This window comes from Lucilia cuprina, chromosome 4, assembly GCF_022045245.1.
Source record: "Lucilia cuprina isolate Lc7/37 chromosome 4, ASM2204524v1, whole genome shotgun sequence".
NCBI classification, from domain to species: domain Eukaryota; kingdom Metazoa; phylum Arthropoda; class Insecta; order Diptera; family Calliphoridae; genus Lucilia; species Lucilia cuprina.
In genome coordinates, this window is record NC_060952.1 from 95,354,680 (window position 1) to 95,376,415 (window position 21,736).

Sequence of the window (21,736 nt, forward strand, 5' to 3'; positions counted from 1 at the left end):
TATAGACTAGACTATAGACTAGACTATAGACTAGACTATAGACTAGACTATAGACTAGACTATAGACTAGACTATAGACTAGACTATAGACTAGACTATAGACTGGGCCATAGACTTGAGTATAGACTACAATATAGACTATAGACTGGGCCATAGACTTGAGTATAGACTACAATATAGACTATAGACTTGAGTATAGACTACAATAGACTTGTCTATTTGCTTTAGTACTAGACTTTAGGCTGGACCATAGACTTGTCTATACACCAGACTATAGACTAGACTATAAACTAGACAATAGATTATAGACTAAAATATAGATTAGACTATAACGTAAACCATAGAGAGACTTAGGACTAGGCTTTAGACTAGACTATATACTAGACTATAGACTAGACTGGGCCATAGACTTGAGTATAGACTACAATATAGACTAAACTATAGGCTAGACTATAGACAAGATTATAGTCTAGATTATACACTAGACTATACAATTTTTTTAATTTTATTAAAACAACAACAAAATGTTTCACTGAATTTTAAACAAAAAAATTTTCCAGACGCTAAACCATGATGAAATGTCAAGAAAAAATAAAAAAAAACACTTTGCAAACAAAAAACGCAATAACAAAAGAAACAACACGAAATAGAAGCGGCAATAAATTGCCAAATTCTATGAATTTTGTTTCATTAAAAACATTTAAAACTTATAAAAAAAACATTGAATCTTTATTGTAATAATCTTAATTTCTAAAGGAAATCTTTAAATTAACTTACTTTCTTTGGAAACGCAATTTTTCTGAGCAATTTCATTTTTCTTTATTTCTGACAACTATTTTGCCATTATTTCTTTTTAATATAATAATAAATATAATAAACACTAGTATAAGTAAAGCAAACATTGAATATTATTGTATTAACACTTAAGTAACGTATTTTCTTAATTTAAAACACTTTTATTATTAAACTTTCACACTTTTAATTAGAGAAACGAAAAATCTGCTTCTTCACGCGGCGCGAAATTGCATTAAACTAAATAAAGTGAAAAAACAACACTGAACACACCCTTTTATTGTCAATAATACACTGGTCAAAATTAAAGGGGTAGAAAGTTTCGTATTGAAACAGTAAAGAGGGATAATGAGATTTAAAAAACAAAAATATTAAAATAAAAAAGGTTTTGTTTACATAGAAATCATTTTGAGATTATAAATGACACATTTTAGATGTTATTTATAAATAATATGATATATTTTATAAACAAAAAATCATAGTGAGCTTTATATTTACCCAAAATTTTATAAAGGGGTAATTTTTCATTAAACATTGTTACAATTTACATTGTCTGAGAGTTAAAGATTTTGAATGAAAACTAAACTATAAAATATTTTCATTGGAAATTTTTGAATTAACTGTATTCTTTGAAGTAGGGTTCTATAGTTGAAACGAAAAGTCGACTTTTCGACTTTTTGCATTTTATGAAAAGTCGACTTTTCGACTTTTTGCATTTTATGAAAAGTCGACATTTCGACTTTTTGCATTTTATGAAAAGTCGACATTTCGACTTTTTGCATTTTATGAAAAGTCGACTTTTTGCATTTAGTTAAAAGTCGATTTTTCGACATTTCGACATCTTTCATTTAATTAAAAGTCGATTTTTCGACTTTTTCCGACTTTTCGGCTTTTTCGACTTTTTCCGACCAGAGTTAAAAATTTATAAAGTTGCCAGAAGCGTAAATTTATAATGTTGCCATTTAACATTATATTATTATTATTATTATTATTATTATTAATATTTATTATTATTAATAAAAAAAATTTATTTATATTTTTTTTATTTGTTTTTCGACTATTTTCGACTTTTTCCGACCAGAGTTAAAAATTTATAAAGTTGCCAGAAGCGTAAATTTATAATGTTGCCATTTAACATTATATTATTATTATTAATATTTATTATTAATAAAAAAATTTTATTTTCGACTTTTTCCGACTTTTTCGACTATTTTCGACTTTTTCCGACTATTTTCGACTTTTTCCGAATTTTTCGACTTCTTTCGACTTTTTCCGACTTTTTTCGACTTTTTTCGACTTTCCGACTTTTCGACTTTTATTTACAAAGTAGATTTTTCGACTTTTCTCATAGACGATAGTCGAGTTATAGACTTTATTGGTACAAAATAGTCGACTTCGACTTTTCGACTTTTTTCGACAAAAATTCGATTGTTCGAAAGCCGATTTATAGAACCCTACCTTGAAGGTCATTATTAAAATATGGTATACAATATAGATTATTCAACTATAAATTTTAAATCCGGAAATAAGATAACCCATTATTATCGACTTACTCTTTGTTTACATTTGCTCTGACTGAACACATCGCTTGCTTATTTAAATAATATTTTACTTTTGTCGTGTCTTTGCATAATTTTTAACAAAATCATTATGTTAATGCTATTATTTATTAAAATAATGTTTTATAATTATTTTTGTAGAACTTGTAGGTAAAAATTTCCATTAAAATTCATTATAAAAACGATTTTATAACGGAAATTAGAAACACACTATTACCTACCGTCACCACTGCGAATTTTATTACATTTTCCTTAACTAAACATACCTCTTAGATTTTTATTAACAAACGAATATTTTGCTGAAATCTAATGTTTACATTTGTTTTTATTTCATTTGCAGATTATATTGGTCTTGGATTTTTGTACATACCTTTATGATTTTGATATTATTATATATTTTATTATAATAATTTAATTAAGTCAAGTAAGTTTTTACATAATTTAAGGGTTGTAGCAAATAAAAAATAAAGTTCAATATAGAAATTTTAAGGAAATTTCTATTTTATATTAAAAAAATTTAAAATTTTATTATGTTAAATTTTAGTAGTTTTTTTTATTTAAATTGTTCATGTCAAAAGAATTTTTATTAAAAATTCAAAGCAAGTTTAATAAATTTTAAGCCAAACAATGACTGGGATTAGGTCCCAGTGTGGGATAAGTACGTAGACGTTGCAGTTCCAAAATAGTTTTTAATTCCATAATGTGGACATAATCACGACGAACGGTTTCTATTAAAGTACTATGGCGTTTGATTTTTTCCATTCTAATAGAAATACAAAAATAAAATTTATTAAAACAAAATTTCCCTTAAAAAGAATTAAAATATTTAACTCACTTTTCATTTTGTTCTCGCCGCTTCTTTTCTTCGATCATAAAATCTCGATTTGTATGAGCAAATGACACGGCCACTTTAAGATCTTCAATCTGGCGATTAACACGTTTATTCGCAAGATTCATTTCATCGATTTGTTGACGCACCACTGAAATTTTATCACTCCTAAAAAGAATTTTCAACTTAAAATAAATTTTAAAATATTTTACTCCACTTACAATCTCACTAATTGTCTTCTAAAACCCGTTAGTTTCTCTTCAGCCACCTTCTCCAGCAGACCCTCGTTATTAAGTAATTTCTGTTTCTCAGCTTTAACTTTTTTCCAGTTTCTTAGAATATTCAAAAATTCTATGGATACTTTACATTTTCCTATAACATAAAGCATATTTTTCAAATATTCTATATTAGCGCCTACCACTTTATGTTCCCATTCTTTGTAGATAACCTGACGGCGAAAGAAGGCAACTCTTTGCATGGCCTTTATTTTCATTTGGCCAGCTTTCTAGGAAAACAAAAAATGAAATTTAGTCTGAGAAGGATTTTTTTTATATGTTTCAGGGAAATGTTACCAGAATCAAGGCATTAATGTCATTTACATCATCCTCATGCATGAGCACACAATTCTGCAAGTTTTTCAGGGAACCCATGATATTAAGCTCAACTTGACCCATTGTTAGGCGCAATTCCAAAGTTTGATTTTGTACTAATTTAAGCTGAGGAATATGACAGATTAAGTTCAATAAAATATCTGAACTGATTGGAATATTTCAAAACATTGTGTTGTCAAGTTTAGTTAAAGTTCAGTTCTAGTTCAGTTCTAGTTCAGTTCTAGTTCAGTTCTAGTTCAGTTCTAGTTCAGTTCTAGTTCAGTTTTAATTCAGTTTTAATTCAGTTCTAGTTCAGTTTTAATTCAGTTCTAGTTCAGTTCTAGTTCAGTTCTAGTTACGTTCTAGTTCAGTTCTAGTTTAGTTTTAGTTCATTTTTAGTTCAGTTCTAGTTTAGATCTATTTCAGTTCTTATTTTACTCACATACTCTTCTTGAGCCTCGTGCAATCTCTTCAGTGCCTCCACTTTAATACTCTTCAAATTGGACAATTCCCTGCCATAACTATTCATGCCCGAACAACTATCGGCCAACTGCAAGTTAACAGCTCGTACTTTCAATTCCATTTCCACCTTTTGTCTGCGCAATTTAACAAATTGTTCCCAATGTTTGGATTCCAAGGAAACGGGTATATTACCGATTTCATCTAAACTATTCAAACCATCCAAGTATTCGTAAACATCTTTGGGTAAAGGAAAATTAAATTTGGGCTGTGATTTGGTGTTGACACGCAATGAAAGTTCTTTGCAAATCAAAGTAGAGTGTAAAAGTTTGGGTAAACTTTTGGGACGCTTTTTAAAAAATTTCGTCATTTCCGGACCCAAATGTTGAGGTATACTATTCAAAAATTGTCCTTTAAACAAACGTTCTACGGACTTTTCCTTTAGCAATAAAGAGTCAACTTTCAGTCGTAAATCCTCTACCGATTTGGACCAAAACTCGAAGAGTTTGGAATATTTGTGCACATATTCCGTTATTAAATCAATGTCCTGCCTTTAAAGTGAAATTTTAGTTAATTTTTTTATTTAATTTTACTCGAAATACTAACCTTAACATATTGATACGCTGAAGCCATTGCAATTTTTTAAAATTCATTATTTTGGTATTTAGATTTCTTAAACGAACATGTTTTATGGCAAAATCATATTTCAGTTTCAAAATCATCATTTCACTAACGTTTTCATTTAATTTTAAAATATAGCCCGTCTTGAGTTCATTGATTTGTGATTCATTTTCTTTTAATATATTTAAGTATTTCTTGCGATCCTCTTCCAATAAGCGACATTTTTCTTCGTACTCTCTTAAGGCCTTTTGATCTTCTAGAGTATAATCAGCGGGTTCTTTTTTACTTAGAAACTCTGGTATGGGTATATTTTTCTTAATTTCCTCTTCCCATAGTTTTTCTAAAACACCATCCATCATGGTTATTAAAGCGTGTACCCAAAAATCCACCGACCACAACAGCAAACGTCCCCGTTTAGCTATTTCCACTTCTGCTTTCTTTTTACGCCGATTGACGGCCTTAATTTCGGAATCGTCTACTTCCATAATGTTTTTAACAAATTCATCTTTTTGCCAATCGGGTCTTGATAACTGGGGTGGTTTAAATTCTTCTCTACCCAAAAGTCTTAACATGCAATTCATGTTTTCGTATATTTGCATTAAAGTATTATTGGTGGTTAATATGGCCTCCATGAGTTCACTTTTAATTTGTCTGATTTCCTCAAATTTCTTATTGAAATCATATTTCAAACGATCGGTTAAGAGTATTCTTATTTTAGCATCTTGATTATACATTTGATTGGCGGTAACAATATTAACATCCTGCATGGCCAATTCCTCACACATAATGTGTTCATAGGATGATGTACCCGATACCTCAAAATAATTTAAATCTTTCTTGGTCTTTAACTCTCTTGATTCGCCCTCCACTTTCATATCGTTTCCCTCAATTTCTTCTTGAGTTTCTTCCAAACTTTCCAAATCATAAAATCTATATAATTCATATAACAAAGCAAATTTATCATTTCTTTTACGTAAACCATAATTTTCCAAAGAAAACTTTGAGAATATGGCTCGTATTTTAAAACTAATGCCACTATTCGTGGAAATTATAATAAAATAAAACCAATCCCTTATTCGACTTTGATCTTGTATGGCGGCCTCCAAAGATCGGCGTTCAGCTTCACATAGTTTTTCTGCTTCTTTAGTGAGTTGTCTCAACCATTTGTGATTTAAACAGAATTTCTTAAAGATACCCTGAGACTTGCCCGTCACCGACATGTCATAATCGATGAGAGCTGTCACTTCCTTGCCGAGATCTCTTATATTTTGCAAAAGTTTTTTTTGCTTTTGTTTTTCTTCGTCTGAATGTTCAATAACAACTTCAGCAGTTACTTGATTTATGATTTGAGTTTTAGTTAGATAGGGTTCCACGATAAGGGGAGTGTTCTCAACGAATTGATTTTCAATGGTGGGTATTCCAGTGGAGGCTACACGCATTACTTTTATGCCGCCCAGAGAGTACATGTAGACCAGATATCTGCGAAAGAAATAAAATAGATCTTGAACTAGAACTGAACTAAACTAGAACTAGAACTGAACTAGAACTGAACTAAAACTGAACTAAAACTGAACTAAAACTGAACTAGAACTGAACTAAAACTGTACTAGAACTGAACTAGAACTGAACTAGAACTGAACTAGAACTGAACTAGAACTAAACTAGAACTAAACTAGAACTGAACTAGAACTGAACTAGAACTGAACTAGAACTGAACTAAAACTGAACTAAAACTGAACTAGAACTGAACTAGAACTGAACTAGAACTGAACTAGAACTGAACTAGAACTGAACTAGAACTGAACTAGAACAGAACTGAACTAGAACTAAACTAGAACTGAACTAGAACGATACTAGAACTGAACTAGAATTAAACTAGAACTGAACTAAAATTGAACTAGAACTGAACTAGATCTAAATTAGAACATAAAATCACGTTTCTAAACTAGTAAAGTTTTACTTACTTGGCGTTGAAACAATCCAGAACTTTTTGCACCACTCTAGGTCTATACTTAATCTGCAATATTTGACATATACCATATGGTTTAGGTGATTTCTTATGAGAACGATAATGGATATAAGTTCCATCAACACCCCAAGTTAAAAGATTTCGTGAACTTTTGATACCGTTAATGCTAGACAAATGATGCGTTTGAATGGAATGAACTAAAACTAACTCATTAGTATCCGTTTTATATTGTAAATAATCCAAAATATTCGATTCCAAACGTATAGCAAAAAATTCTACAATATTTTTCATTGTCACCGTCACCTCGCCCACATCACGATAAGTGTGGGGTAATTGGTAGTCTAGAACATCAAGTTTCTTGGTTTCGGGCAGCCAGTGATAACAACTGAGTGTATTGCAATGTGGCAATTTTATTTGAGAATCACGATTAATGAACATGAAAATACGATTGTTTTCCCCCAGAAAATATTGACAGATGCCGTCTGTTTCGCTGATTTGTTGAAAAGGTCCTATTTCGTAAAATGAATTGTGAGTAAAATCGGTTTTCAGCAAATAAAAATCATAGTAAATGGTGCGATATACCGCCAATTGATCCATTAGTTGTAATGAACCTATAGCATATCCTTGATGGGTATCAATGCTGCTCAATTCAAAAGGTTCTTTGATATTAGAGTAATTAAGGAAATGGATTCTCCCCTTTGAAGTACCCACCATAATAAAGGGACCCAGATTATGGGCCACCAAGGTATTAGCAAACGGTATTACAAATTTAGAAAACTCTGCAAAGCGAGACATTTGAAGAGCTTTTATTGCGTGATCCGTGGTAAGTTGTATTAAACATTCTTCTTTCACTCCCTTTAGAAGCACAAAATCTATGCTATTCTCATGATAAATATTAACAGGATTTAGTTTAACCTCCTCCACTGCCTCTATGTGATAAAGGTTACCTATAGCAGCTGAGGCATAAATTTCACCATTACTATTAGATACACATTTACGTAGACCTTTTTCTTGCATTATATCATGGGAAAGCTTCCATTCACACTGCCATTTGCTTAGTTTTTTGCGCAAATAATAAACATATTCACTACTATAAACCAAAAGTCCCAGTTTATGACTTTCTATATAAAAACTCTTAAACTGAGTAGACATTTCCAAAGGATCTGATACCGACCATTGGGGTTTTAAATGAAATTGCGCCACTTCCACCTGTAAAAAATAATAAGAAATATCTTTTTATAGTTATAAAAGATAAATCTATCGATCTGCACTTACCATCGAAACATTGGCAAAATTATCCACGACATACAAATTATTATCCTCACCATAACACATGCTATTTATGTCGCTCAAGGTAAACTCTTTGCTCAACTCTATTTTGGACACCTCATGCAAATCTACTCCGGTAGAGGAATAACATAATTGCCATATTAATATCTCACGATTCCATTTAGAAAATTGTACTATATCTGGTATATGATGGAACGAGCATAAAAGGGATTTGGCTAAAGATTCTTTAAGGGTGTCATGTTGGACCAACAGTTGACCCGTGCGAAAATTCCATATACACAAAGTGTAGTGTGGATAACCAGAGATGGCTATTAGTAAATCGTATTCATTAAAACGTATGTCCACAAAAGAAATTATTTTTTGGGCTGGAAAGAATTGCAATAAAAACTTTGAAAACTTTATCGCAGTTTTAGTTCAGATCTAGTTCAGTTTTAGTTCAGATCTAGTTCAGTTCTAGTTCAGTTCTAGTTCAGTTCTAGTTCAGTTCTAGTTCAGTTCTAGTTCAGTTCTAGTTCAGTTCTAGTTCAGTTCTAGTTCAGTTCTAGTTCAGTTCTAGTTCAGTTCTAGTTCAGTTCTAGTTCAGTTCTAGTTCAGTTCTAGTTCAGTTCTAGTTCAGTTCTAGTTCAGTTCTAGTTCAGTTCTAGTGCAGTTCTAGTTCTAGTTCAGTTTTAGTTCAGTTTTAGTTCAGTTCTCAAAATTTTATTTGAAACATTCACTCACTACAAAACACGGCATATTTGGAAAAATCTGGATATTGTATTATATGCACTGCAGGTCTTAAAACCACTTCAGAAAATGCCACCAATGAGAATTTATTATGACCCGACATGGCTGAAATACTCAAACCTAATTGGGGGCTTTCGGCTTTGTAATAAGAAATAGACTTCGTTTTTAAATCGGTAAAACATAAAATATTATCGCACAACATGCAAACGGCCTCGGAGCCTACATTAACCAGTGTAGAGGGCACGGCAAAAGAAGTCCAGCTGGAATATAAAAAGGTAACAATTATAAAATGTAAAAAAAATAAATTTAATCAAACTTACGACACAGTAGAGACCATTTTGCTTTAAATTATTAAATTTTTTAAAAAAATATTTGTATATTTTTTTGTTGTTTGAAAGAAATTTGTGTCAATTGTCTGGTAACCAAGGTAAATAAATAGTTACAGTCTGTAGTAAAAATCATGTAACAGTTTAATATATTTGTTGAAATTTAGAATTTTTTTATTTAAAATACATTTTTACATTTACAACACACACTTTATATATAAATATTTAAATTAACTAAATGCTAAAACTAATTTTACTTTATTAAACTAAAATCATTATACGATTCTTTATAATAAGCCCAAGAACTATTTTTATTTTCTTTTAACCAACATATAGGATTTTTAACCGGATGTTTTCTATAATAATCGTAAATTGTAATAAATAACATATTTAGAAACTCTTCTTTGGCATTTAAACGATAACAATAACTTGTATTTTCCTTAAGATCACTATTTCCGACAAAATATTCTCGTTCTTCTGCTTTTTGCATCAGTTTGTCTTTTTGTAACTCAATATTTACAAGCAATTCCATATCACTTAAATCGTATGCCGGTGCTTTAATATTGCCCAGTTTTTGTTCTTTGATTTCATCTTTCAATTTTCGATTAAATTCGCCACGATAATAATCGTTTATCATGCTGATAAGACCCTTAGAATACCAGTAAATAATACCCATGAGCAGTACGCCCTGCATAAAGGGTCCTACCATTTTTATTGTATTTGTTTTTATTTAATTATCTTTTAAATTTATTCTTCTGCAAAAGTTTCCAACCATTCCCATAACCAGTAACATTGCGCTTTAAAATGAGGCCAAGCCATAGTAACAATCACCATTACCGTATTGGCGAATACAAAGATTTTCATCATTTCAACTCCTGGAAGAGAAATGTAATAATAAAAAGATCAATTTAAGTGTCGTTATAGTTCTGTTCTAGTTCTGTTCTAGTTCTGTTCTAGTTCTGTTCTAGTTCTGTTCTAAGTTCTGTTCTAGTTCAGCTCTAATTCTGCTCTAGTTCTATTCTAATTCTGTCCCAGTTTTTTCTAGTTCTGTTTTAGTTCTATTCTAGTTCTATTCTAGTTCTATCCTACTTCTGTTCTAGTTCTATTCTAATTCTGTCCTAGTTTTGGCATAATTTTGTTTTAGTTCTGTTCTAGTTCTGTTGTAGTTCTGTTCTGTTTTAGTTCTGTTCTAGTTCAGTTCTAGTTCAGTTCTAGTTCAGTTCTAGTTCAGTTCTAGTTCAGTTCTAGTTCAGTTCTAGTTCAGTTCTAGTTCAGTTCTAGTTCAGTTCTAGTTCAGTTCTAGTTCAGTTCTGTTCTAGTTCTGTTCTAGTTCTGTTCTAGTTCTGTTCTAGTTCAGTTCTAGTTCAGTTCTAGTTCAGTTCTAGTTCTAGTTCTGTTCTAGTTCTGTTCTAGTTCTGTTCTAGTTCTGTTCTAGTTCTGTTCTAGTTCTGTTCTAGTTCTGTTCTAGTTCTGTTCTAGTTCTGTTCTAGTTCTGTTCTAGTTCTGTTCTAGTTCTGTTCTAGTTCTGTTCTAGTTCTGTTCTAGTTCTGTTCTAGTTCTGCTCTAGTTCTATTCTAATTCTGCTCTAGTTTTGGTCTAATTTTGTTTTAGTTCTATTCTAGTTCTGTTCTACTTCTGTTCTGTTCTAGTTCTGTTCTAGTTCTATTCTAGTTCTGTTCTGTTTCAATTCGAGTTCTGTTCTAGTTCAGGATCTTTTCTAGTTCTTTTCTTTTTCATTACTTACCTTCATTTGATCTCATGTAATTACCAAACCCCGAATTCAAATCATTATCTTGTTCCTCCACTGGCGGTTTATCAGTTTCTTTGTCAACCGCCTTTTTGTTCTTCTTACTAACGGAGCCGGACAAAGATTCCGTTGATTTAACGGGTTTATTACTATTGGACTTATGCGCACTAGTATTATGACGTTTACTATAACCTGTAGACGAGTTGGCAAATGCGCCCTTTTTCGATTTCATTCTAAATCTACAACCATAGGTTTAAAAATTCTACATTTGTTTTAATTTGAAAAAATATGGAAATTTTTAATTAAATGTTTGCTTGAGAAGAGCTAAAAAACAACTAAATTAAATTGAACTTACAGACAATAAAAACTTTGAAATATATTTGAAAATTGTTTGTTAAGAATTCCACAGAGGGATTTGTAATGATTACTAAGGTTTCATATAAATCGATTTCTTGTTGAGGTAATTATTGTGTTAGGGCTGTATGAATGACTTTTTAACCTAGTTTTATTTTTTGTGGATATTTATTTAAAAACTCGTTTAAAATATATTTTATAATTTTTATTTATTTAATGCTCATTTGTTTATTGGTTTGTTAAATATATTATATTTTGTTTATTTGAGTTTTAGTATCATCTAATAGTTGAAGTATTTTCAATATACTTTCACATGTAATTATGTCAAAAATATCTCTTGTTAATCTAATTATTATATAAATATTAATATTAAATATGTATTTGCTTTCTAAATTGTTTTTATTTTTATATAATTAACACTGTTTTATAGTTTTTTTTTCAGAAAAAGTGCACAGTGTTTTGTTTGAAATAAAAAAAATGCTTTGCTTCCAAATTATTTTCTTGAAAATTTCTTATAATATTAAATATAACTTTTTTCACTTTTTTTAAAGCATTAGGATTAAACGAATGCGACTCAGTACTTTAGACCGAAGTTTTATTTCTAAACCCTTGAACTTTTATATGTAAGATTTGTAGTTGTTTTTTCTCTTTGAAATTCCAATCCAAGGCACTGAATCGATGGATTTAACACAACACAAAGTACTAACCTTTCAAATCACAACCATAAATAAAATAAGATTTAAGAAAATCAAAAAAGATAAGTAATAAATAAAACAATGTAAAAGAGAATTTGGATCAGTCTAGGAACTACTCTATTGACTGATCTATTAAGTGATCTGTTGATTTATCTATTATCTAGCCCATGGAAAAGTGTAATGATTAGTCTATTGTCTGGGCGGCTTGTCTCTTGTCTAGTCATTTTACTAGCCTATTGACTTGTCTCCCTGCTAGTTTAGAGTGTATGAGCTATTAACTTGTCTATGGACAAATCTATTGGCTGGACCATGAATTAGTCTATAAACTTGTCTATGGATTAGTATTTTTACTAGTCTATGGTCTAGTTTAATATCTTGTCTATAGACTACCCTATTGACATTTCTATAGACTTTTCTATGAACTAGTCGAGTGACTTGTCTATAGACTAGTCTGTAAACTAGTATATCAACATGTTCATCAACTTATTTATAGATTTGTCTATGGGTTCGTCAATCGACTTGTCTATGGACTAACATTGACTTTTTTAAATACTAGTCTTTTGAGTAGTATATTGACTTTTCTCTGGACTAGTATATTAAATCGACTATAGACTAGTCTATTGACGTGCCTATAGACTAGTCTATTGACGTGCCTATAGACTAGTCTATTGACATGCCTATTGACTAGTTTACCAATTTGCCTATGGGCTAGTCTTTTAACTTGTCTATAGACTAGTCTATCGACTTCTCTATGGACAAATCTACTGACTTGGATATGTACTAGTCTATCAACTTGGCTATGGACTAATCTATCAACTTGTGTATGGACTAGTCTATTGACTTGTCTATTGATTAGTCTATTGTCTTGTCTATTGACATGTCGATAGACTAGTCTGTAGACACGTCAATTGACTAGTCTATTGACTTGTCTATAGACACGTCAATTGACTAGTCTATTGACTTGTCTATAGACACGTCAATTGACTTGTCTACAGACTAGTGTATCGATTTGTGAATGGATAACTCTAATAACTTGTCTGTAGACTAGTCTATCAACATGTCTATGGACTATTCTATTGACTAGTCTATTGACCTGCCTACAGACTAGTCTATCGATTTATGTATAGACTAGTCTATCGACTTGTCTATGGATAACACTAATGACTTGTCTGTAGACTAGTCTATCAACATGTATATGAACTATTCTATTGACATGTCTATGGACTAGTCTATTGACTTGTCTATGGACTAGTCTATTGACTTGTCTATGGACTAGTCTATTGACTTATCTATAGACAAGTCTATTGACTCTTCTACAGACTAGTCTATCGACTTGTCTATGGATATGTATAAAAAAATGTCTCTATACTAGTTTTTTCACTTGTCTGTAGACTTGTCTATCAACTATTAACTATTGAATTGTCTCTAGACTAGTTTGTTGACTTGTCTATAGACTAGTCTGTTGCCTTGTCTATAGGCTAGTTTGTTGACTTGTCTATATACTAGTCTGTTGACTTGTCTATAGACTAGTCTGTCTATAGACAATAGATCTAATCTTTTGACTTTTCTATATACAAATTTATTGACTTTTCCATGAACTAGTCTGTTGATTTGTATATAGACAAGTCTTATGTCCATGGACTAGTCTAATGACATGTCTACATTCTAGTCTATTGTGTTGTCTATAGACTAGCCTATAACTAGTCATTTGACTTGTCTATAGAATAGTCTTTTGCCTTATCTATAAACAAGTCTGTTGACTTGCCTATGGTCTATACTATTGACTTGTCTATAGACGAACCTATAGACTTGCCTATGGACTAGGCAATTGACATGTCTATATCAATTTCTTGACTTATCTATAGACTAGTCCAATCATATCTACAAATACCGTAAATATTAAAATTTTCCAATTTTGACAGTGTTATAGTTTCAAAATGTTTCCGTGAAAATTCTCTTAAACAAAATAAGGTTTCCTATTGAAAAATATAAAATGAAATAAAAAGTATTCAGATTATTAATACATAAATTTTATTTTAATTGCAAACTAATTACTTGTATATATATACACAAGAAAAAAAGGAATAAAAGAAGAACAATAAAATTGATAAATAAAACAAAAGAAAGAAAAGTTAACTAAATAATAAGCAAAAAGAAAGAGAATACTTTAAAACAAATAACATTCACAAAATTAGCAAAGTCTTTAAGAGGAAAAAGACCAGAGGAAAAATTTTGGAAGGTTAGAAAGGTTTACACATATACATTACAATAATACTAATACAAAAGAAAACTAAACATAAATAACTAATAGATAGCGATTATATTTATATATTTTATAATATATAGTTTATATATAAGTTAAGTATTTATATAATAATATATGTTTGTATGTATGTATCTATGTATTTAGGTTAAATATAAGAATATGTAAATGTTGCTTTTTGTTTCGTTCTTTTTTATATATATTCTACTTATATTTTTCTTTTAAATATAAGCAGTTGATATAATTTATTAAGTTTTTCTTTTTAGTTTTTTTTTTATTAATTAAATGATATGACTAAATAATAATAATAATTATATTTCATAAAAAAATTATGTTTTTTTTAATGAATATTGTGTTTTTCTTATAGCACTTTTTTAAAGCCTTCAAATAGTTATTAATTAAGTTAAAGTTAGAAAGTTATGGGGGGAGGGATTGCAAAAAAAGGAAAAAAATGCTTAATAGAAATGCCAATAATTATGACAAGAGTTGTTTATTTCATGTCTTTTGTTTTTAATTTATACTTTATCTCTTTGTTAAGTAATTATTATATATTTTTTTTTCAATTTCAAAATGTGCGCTTTTGTTTTAAATAATTGTTTTTTAACATAAACAAAAGTTTTAACTTTATAAGTAAATTAAATTGTTTAAAGGTTTTTATTTATATTTACATACAATAAAGGAACATAAGGTTGTTTTTTTTTTGGGATAAAAATAATAAAAAGTTTAAATTTTAAAAACCATATAATTAAAAAAAAAGCTTTAGGTAAAAGTTTTTTAAAAACACTAAAGAGTCTTATGGGAAACAATAGGATAAAAGAATAAATTAAGTAAATTGTTTTTTTATAAAGAAAAAAAGAGTTAAACGCATTAAAAAAAAAGACAGGACTTTGGTTTCTATAAATAAAAAGAGAGTTTGAAAGAGATTAAAGGTTTTATTTAAAGTTAATTAAAAAAAGACTTTGTTGAAAAGTTAATCACTACTATACTGCGTTTCGATTACTTTTAGTTACGCAGCTATCGAAAACAGGCATTTCAACAAAAAGTAGCAATACCATTTCGTTAAAATCCCTCACGAATGTGTTCTGCGTTAAGATCGTAACTACATTTTTGTAAGTTGTTGTTTATGTGGCGAAGCATCGAATTGAAATGCAAAATTCCAAAGTTGCCAAACGCAAAAAATTTCGCTTCGAATTGAAATGCAGATTAGGAGCGAAAGAGTACTTAAAAAAGTACTTTTTTTAAAATTGTTCCCTTCATTTCTATTTCATAAAAGAATTTCAAATTTTTCATCAATAACAATTTCTAGCAAATTTATCGATAACACTAATTTAGAAAACAATTTTTCATAAATTTATCGATAACTTTTTCATACCAAATTTAAAATTTACATACAAACTTTTATAAATTTTTTTTTAATTTTTCGATAAAAGAAAATTAAAAAATAATAATTTTTCGATAACATTGAATATCTAATGAAAAATTATCGATAACATTTGTTTTTCTCTAGAAAACTTATCGATAACAATGTTCTAATAAAGAAAATTTATCGATAACATCAAAAATTTTAAACAAATTTTCATAAATTTATTAAAAACGGTATCGATAACATCTAAATTTTTAATATTTGACTCGATAACTTGGTTTTTCTCTAGAAAACTTATCGATAAAAATGTTTTTATAAAGAAAATTTATCGATAACATAAAAATGTTCATAAATTAATTAAAAACGCTATCGATAACATCTAAATTTTGTAATATTTGCATCGATAACTTTGTTTTTCTCTAGAAAACTTATCGATAACAATGTTTTTATAAACAAAATTTAGCGATAACATAAAAATTTTAAACAAATTTTTATAAAATTATTGAAAAAAATTTTTAAAAAATTATCGATAACATTAAATTTCTTTAAAAATTTAACGAAATTTCTTAAAAGTACAACTTTTTTGATAAAAATTTATTTTTCGATAATATAAAACTTTTAACAAATTTTCTGAAACCTTTTCAGATTAATCGATAACAAAAAAGAAAATTTAGTGATAACTTTTATTTTCCAGTAAAGATGGATCAAATTTATCGATAACATAAACTGATTTAAAAAACTTTAACAAAAACATTAAAGAAAACTTATCGTTAATTTCACATCTCTGTCAAAAACAAAAAAACTCAACGATAACATTAAAATTAAATAAAATTATCGATAACTAAAAATTATTTTAAAAATTAAAAAATTTAGAAAAAATTTATCGCAAATAATAAGTAAATACAAAAATTATCGATAACGTAAAAAATATTCGATAACTTAAAATTTTTAAAGAAAATTGATCAAATTTATCGATAACATAAAACTTGTATAAAAAATTTATTGATAAAAATTGAACTGAATAGAAATTTATTTGTCTTTAGACAACTTATCGATAAAACAAATTTATGAAAACTAAATTATCGATAACTTAAAATTTCTTATAAAAGTTGTTTTTTTTTTCAACGATAACAAACAATTTCTAAAGAAAATTTAAAATTGATCGATTACATTAAATTTCTATATTCTTGAACTGTTAAAAATTTCTTTAAAAAAGGTACAAATTTGTAAGGAAAAGTTATCGATAACTTTTGAAAATTGCTTTTTTAACGATAACATACAATTTCTAAAAAAACTTGTTCGGTAACACAAATTTATGTAGAAAATATGTTAAATTTTTCGATAACATACCAATTTTATAAAAAATTTATCGATAAAAATCAATTTCAATAAAAAGATTCTTAAACTGAATAAAATTTCATTAGAAAAGGTACAAATTTATAAGGTAAAGTTATCGATAACTTTTGTAAATTGTATTTTTCACCGATACAAAGAAAAAAGATTAATAAAATTGATCGATAACAAATTTCTATAAAAAATGTGTCGATCAAACAAATTTATAAGGAAAAGTTATCGATAGATTTAAGAATTCTTAAAAAATTTCCAGTTTATCGATAAATAAACTTTTTTAAAAAAGACCGATAACATTAAAATTTTCTACATTCCTAAACATGAAAAAAATTTTATTAGGAAATTTATCGATTACACAAATTTTGAAGTAAATGTTATTGATAACTTAAAGAAAATGTGCCCGATAACAAAATTTAAGTTTATCGATAATAAAACATTTCTTTAGAAAATCTCTTAGAAAATTCATCGATAACATACTAAATGAACTTTCTCTGGAAAATTTTGTACAAAAGCACTTTTTTAATAAAACCTCAACCTTTCGAGGTTCAATCTCTTTCTATTTCATTAATTTCTTAACAAATCCTGCTTTTTTTCTCAAACCTAAATTAAAATTCAAAAAAATCAACTTTGTGCTAAACAAGCACATAAGCACACACACACACACATGCCCAAAACTTAACTAACAAACACGCTTTAAACCAGCATTCAAAACTCAACATTTCATTTTTGTAAATGAAATCATTCACTTAGTTTTTTCGCACTTGTAGGCGGGGGTGGAGCAGGCACTGTAGGTCGTTTAGGTGTCATAATCATATTAGGCGATACCGGAGTTGTGGGGGTGGTCAAGCGTATCTCTATTGGTTTATCTGTGGTGTTAGTATTAGTTGTCATAACTTTTGCCACTGTTACAGCCGGAGGAGGAGGTATGACAGGAGGCGGTGCAGTCATAGCATTAGCATTCACTTCTAAATTGCCCTGATTATTAGTATTATGATTTGCAGTTGTTGTTGTTGTTGCAGTAGTTGTCTGTAGATTTAAATGATTATTATGATTGGTTTCTTTAAGTATAGCTGAGGGTATCGAGGTATTACTGCTGCCAATATTGGCCTGTAAAGCGGTAACATTATCACAATGTTCTTGTACCAATTGTTCGGCAGTTTTATGACCACGTAATGAACCATTTGTAGCTGTACAGCAATCACTGGTATTTTGACTGTTATTAGTGGGAGTAGATTCCTCATCACTTTTATTATTTATACCGGAACCATTGCCGCCGGCAGTTGTTGTTGATAAACCTAAAACCATGGGTCGTTTGGGTATTTTTGGTTTTTGTGGGAGATCTGGTTTAAAGTTTAGAGAACTAACACTATCATTACTCTTGCGATCAGCAGTGGGTGAGGGTAAATTATCTAAACCGAAAAATTGTGTACGTGTCATGGGTACAGGTTTGGCGGAAATGGGAGGATGTGTTGTATTAGTTGTGATCGTTGTATTTGTTTCGTTTTGATTCGTTTGTTGCTGTTGCTGTTGTTGTTGTTGAAGGAGCAGTTGTTTGGGTAAGGGAGGAATTTCAGGTTTTTCAGCCGAGCTACTATTGTTGTTATTATTAGTTACCGCTTGTGTGGTGTTTATATTGTTTGAGGGAAATAGTTCTTTAGCTCTTTGGTGATTATTATGCTGTAGTTCTCCATTGTTTTTAGTAGTTTCATTTGCAGTTGAACCATTAGGATCAGAGCTAACTACAATATTTTGTGGTTTTGCAGGTGGTGAAGGAGCACAGGGCTTTTGACGTCTTATGGTGCCATAGCGGGGACTATCAGAGAGGTCTTGAAAGAAAAATATAAATGATTTTTTATACAAGTTCTCTAGTAAATATATTCCATTAACACTTACCTATATCATGACGATCTAAATTCTCATTCGAAGAATTCGATTTACTTTTATCCTCCACAAACAGTTTGCCACGCTGTAAAGTGACAAAGAAATCCACCTCACCCTCAAAGAAATAATCCCATTGACTTATCAACAGCTCTACAATGATATTAACAGCCGATGAACTATTCACCTGACCCATATAATCGGCTGGATTGTTTTTATCAACACGAGGCCATAACATATTCGGTGACATGACTATGGCCAAATTGTGTGAAGACATTTTATTGCAATCGACATTTTGGGTAACCAACCATAGGAATTTTGTTAAATAACGTAAATTTAAATAATTTGAAGTGGGCAGTTTGGCCAAAGTATTTTTAATCTCAATTTTACGTTCTTCCTCTGAGTGTTTTTCAACCGCTTTAAGAAAATCTTTATAGCACTTAAAGGTCAATAAAGGTTCAGGTAATTCCCGCAAATATAACTTTAAAATAGAACCTATAACATGAGGATCTTGATAATCCAAAGGCAGAGGAGTCTTAACATACTGTGCCTCTAAAGCATGTTTCATGCGTCTCAATTTAGTACTGGCACAACCCACACGTAATAAGCCCTCCTCGCTTAAACCATTCTCCACCAAACAGCAGACACATAACTCTATAATATAAGATATTTCACGATTTGTAGAATCCAAGTGATCCGTTAGCGAAGTGCCAAAACGTGACTTCACTGTGGATTGTATTATATCTTGTATATTGGCCAAAGATGTGTTGACCTTTTGTAAAGCACGCTCATGATAGTTTCTTTGGTTGAGTACATAATCTCGTATGCATTGAACAATGACATCCTCTTTGGCGATCAATTCAAACATTTGAGCAGCCCATGAGTCACGCTCTTTTTCCAATTTAATCTCACATTGTTCCTGTTGATCTTTAATGTGATTGATTTTCGCCTGTGGCTCATCTAAACGTATGGCAGCCTAAAAGTAGTGCAAGCGAAACAAAAACCAATCAATCAATAGTTTTAATAGTTTGCAAAAGTATTTGCGGAAATTTTGTTTTGTTATTTATTTTTATATACAAACATGTAAATACGTGTTGTGTTTTGCAGTTATGACTACATTTGTGTTTTATTGATTAGTTATTTAGTTTTTCTGTAACAAATGTACAGCATGTTTACGACCTAATAAACCAATTTCCTTAACGTTTAGTCATGTCTAAAGAGGCAACTGCAGTTAGTTTTCTTTTGAAAAATGAAGAAATTATTGTCATTTTCTGTTTTTGTTTGTTTTAATTGCAAAATACTGTAGACATTTCAAAGTTTATTAGATAAAGACAAATCTTATCATTAAAACATTCATTTACTTTTTTTGTTTTGTATAACCACCCTAATTTAAAATGAAGGTGCAGTCATTTAGTCAATTCATTTGTAACATACCAAATGCCCCTTTAGTAGACAATTTTAAATATCAATTTTACTAGAACTAGAACGGAACTAGAAGTGAACTAGAAGTGAACTAAAACTGAACTAGAAGTGAACTAAAACTGAACTAGAACTGAACTAGAACTGAACTAGAACTGAACTAGAACTGAACTAGAACTGAACTAGAACTGAACTAGAACTGAACTAGAACTGAACTAGAACTGAACTAGAACTGAACTAGAACTGAACTAGAACTGAACTAGAACTGAACTAGAACTGAACTAGAACTGAACTAGAACTAGAACTAGAACTAGAACTGAACTAGAACTGAACTAGAACTGAACTAGAACTGAAAATTGGAGTTTATGAAAAAATAGTGGTTGAGAAATCAAGGTAAAAAAGATTATATGCCAGTATTAATAGATCTTCGATTATAATAAATATTTAAAGTGACATTAACAATTCTGAATAGTGTTTTTAACACTACCAAACATATCATGTCATGCAAGTTAGTATGTGTGCAAGTAGGGTGTGTGTATATACATACATAAATTCGTCATTGTCAAAAGTTTATCTATAATCAGTTATTTAATTTATTATTTATGTTTTCTTATTATTATTAATTTAAATTTGTATTATTTATTTTTTTTTTTTTTATTTTTTGCTGTTATAATTTCTCTTTTTTACTATTTTAGTAGGTGTATGTATAATTTAAAGCCATGCCATATTTGCGACAATACATTAGGGGTATGCAATGCAAGAGGAAATTAAACGACAACAAAACTAGTTTTAAAAGATAATAAAGTTTATGTTTTATTAGTTAAAAAGCAGATAAAAACTACATTTTTAAAAGTTAATTTGTAATTCTCTATAAATAAAATGAGAGTTAGCTATTTCTTTAACAAAGTTGAAAACTTTTGTTCTGACAGCTGATATTTCAAATTAATTAGATATTAGGTTAAAAATTGCATTTTTATGACTCTCTACTGAATACCCTTACTTAAGTTTAGTGTGTCTTTCCATTTAAAGCTCCAAAGCCATTATAGTTTCGAATACTACTTATAAGTAAAGTGGATGTGTTATGACACATTGTGGTTTAAAATATTATAATTAACTACAAAACAACAATAATTTATAATAAGGTATTAATTGTACAAAAAAATAATTGAAAAATAATGAATTGAAAAAGACAAAACAAAATCAAATCCTCATTGTTATGATCTTTACAAAGGTGTGAGTAAGACTTTTTTACAGAAATAACAACTGTTTATTAAAAAAATGGAGCAAAATTTATGACATTATTCAAAAAGAGATTCTATAATTTGGAATATAAAATTTTCTTAATTATACAATAACAGAAATACAAATCTAGACATGAACTATTACTTACATACATAGAACAGAACTGAACTAGAACTGAACTAGAACTGAACTAGAAATGAACTAGAACTGAACTAGAACTGAACTAGAACTGAACTAGAACTGAACTAGAACTGAACTAGAACT

The 21,736-nt window shown here is 29.4% G+C and overlaps 5 protein-coding genes across 5 annotated transcripts in view; 1 reads left to right on the plus strand and 4 right to left on the minus strand.

Annotated features, from left to right (window-relative positions):
* Positions 1-2,823, plus strand: part of LOC111676556 (putative fatty acyl-CoA reductase CG5065) — a 9,796-nt gene extending 6,973 nt beyond the window's left edge. Inside the window, exon 9 of the mRNA XM_023437517.2 lies at positions 2,692-2,823. Coding sequence (XP_023293285.2) covers positions 2,692-2,758 — 67 coding nt within the window. The 3' untranslated portion in view covers positions 2,759-2,823. The remainder of the gene's footprint in view (positions 1-2,691) is intronic.
* Positions 2,824-2,846: 23 nt separating this feature from the next.
* LOC111676517 (cilia- and flagella-associated protein 43) lies at positions 2,847-9,212 on the minus strand. Its single transcript, XM_023437477.2, has 10 exons — positions 9,156-9,212; positions 8,830-9,095; positions 8,095-8,474; positions 6,815-8,028; positions 4,836-6,329; positions 4,213-4,780; positions 3,753-3,896; positions 3,402-3,685; positions 3,187-3,348; positions 2,847-3,114 (listed from the first exon to the last, which is right to left on the minus strand). The coding sequence occupies exons 1-10, from the start codon at positions 9,170-9,172 to the stop codon at positions 2,967-2,969; spliced, it is 4,677 nt and encodes a 1,558-aa protein (XP_023293245.2). The 5' UTR covers positions 9,173-9,212; the 3' UTR covers positions 2,847-2,966.
* Positions 9,213-9,311: 99 nt separating this feature from the next.
* LOC111676547 lies at positions 9,312-9,870 on the minus strand. The gene has a single exon (XM_023437506.2). It carries the CDS (start codon positions 9,868-9,870, stop codon positions 9,415-9,417), a length of 456 nt encoding a protein of 151 aa, XP_023293274.2. The 3' UTR covers positions 9,312-9,414.
* A 29-nt stretch (positions 9,871-9,899) lies between these two features.
* LOC111676548 lies at positions 9,900-11,249 on the minus strand. The gene is made up of 2 exons (XM_023437507.2): positions 10,906-11,249; positions 9,900-10,036 (listed from the first exon to the last, which is right to left on the minus strand). Exons 1-2 carry the CDS (start codon positions 11,138-11,140, stop codon positions 9,909-9,911), a joined length of 363 nt encoding a protein of 120 aa, XP_023293275.1. The 5' UTR covers positions 11,141-11,249; the 3' UTR covers positions 9,900-9,908.
* A 6,028-nt stretch (positions 11,250-17,277) lies between these two features.
* Positions 17,278-21,736, minus strand: part of LOC111676526 (rho GTPase-activating protein 92B) — a 7,729-nt gene continuing 3,270 nt past the window's right edge. Inside the window, exons 4-5 of the mRNA XM_023437486.2 lie at positions 18,827-19,787; positions 17,278-18,759 (exon numbers count right to left, since the gene is read on the minus strand). Of these exons, the coding sequence (XP_023293254.2) occupies positions 17,672-18,759; positions 18,827-19,787 (2,049 nt within the window). The 3' untranslated portion in view covers positions 17,278-17,671. The remainder of the gene's footprint in view (positions 18,760-18,826; positions 19,788-21,736) is intronic.

Coding starts and splice junctions, on each gene's coding strand:
- LOC111676547 (XM_023437506.2), bottom strand. CDS start 9,870: ATGGTAGGACCCTTTATGCAGGGCGTACTGCTCATGGGTATTATTTAC.
- LOC111676517 (XM_023437477.2), bottom strand. Junction 8,029..8,094: donor ATTTTGCCAATGTTTCGATG/GTAAGTGCAGAT, acceptor TATTTTTTACAG/GTGGAAGTGGCGCAATTTCA. Junction 4,781..4,835: donor CAGCGTATCAATATGTTAAG/GTTAGTATTTCG, acceptor TTCACTTTAAAG/GCAGGACATTGATTTAATAA.
- LOC111676548 (XM_023437507.2), bottom strand. CDS start 11,140: ATGAAATCGAAAAAGGGCGCATTTGCCAACTCGTCTACAGGTTATAGT. Junction 10,037..10,905: donor TTACATGAGATCAAATGAAG/GTAAGTAATGAA, acceptor TTTCTCTTCCAG/GAGTTGAAATGATGAAAATC.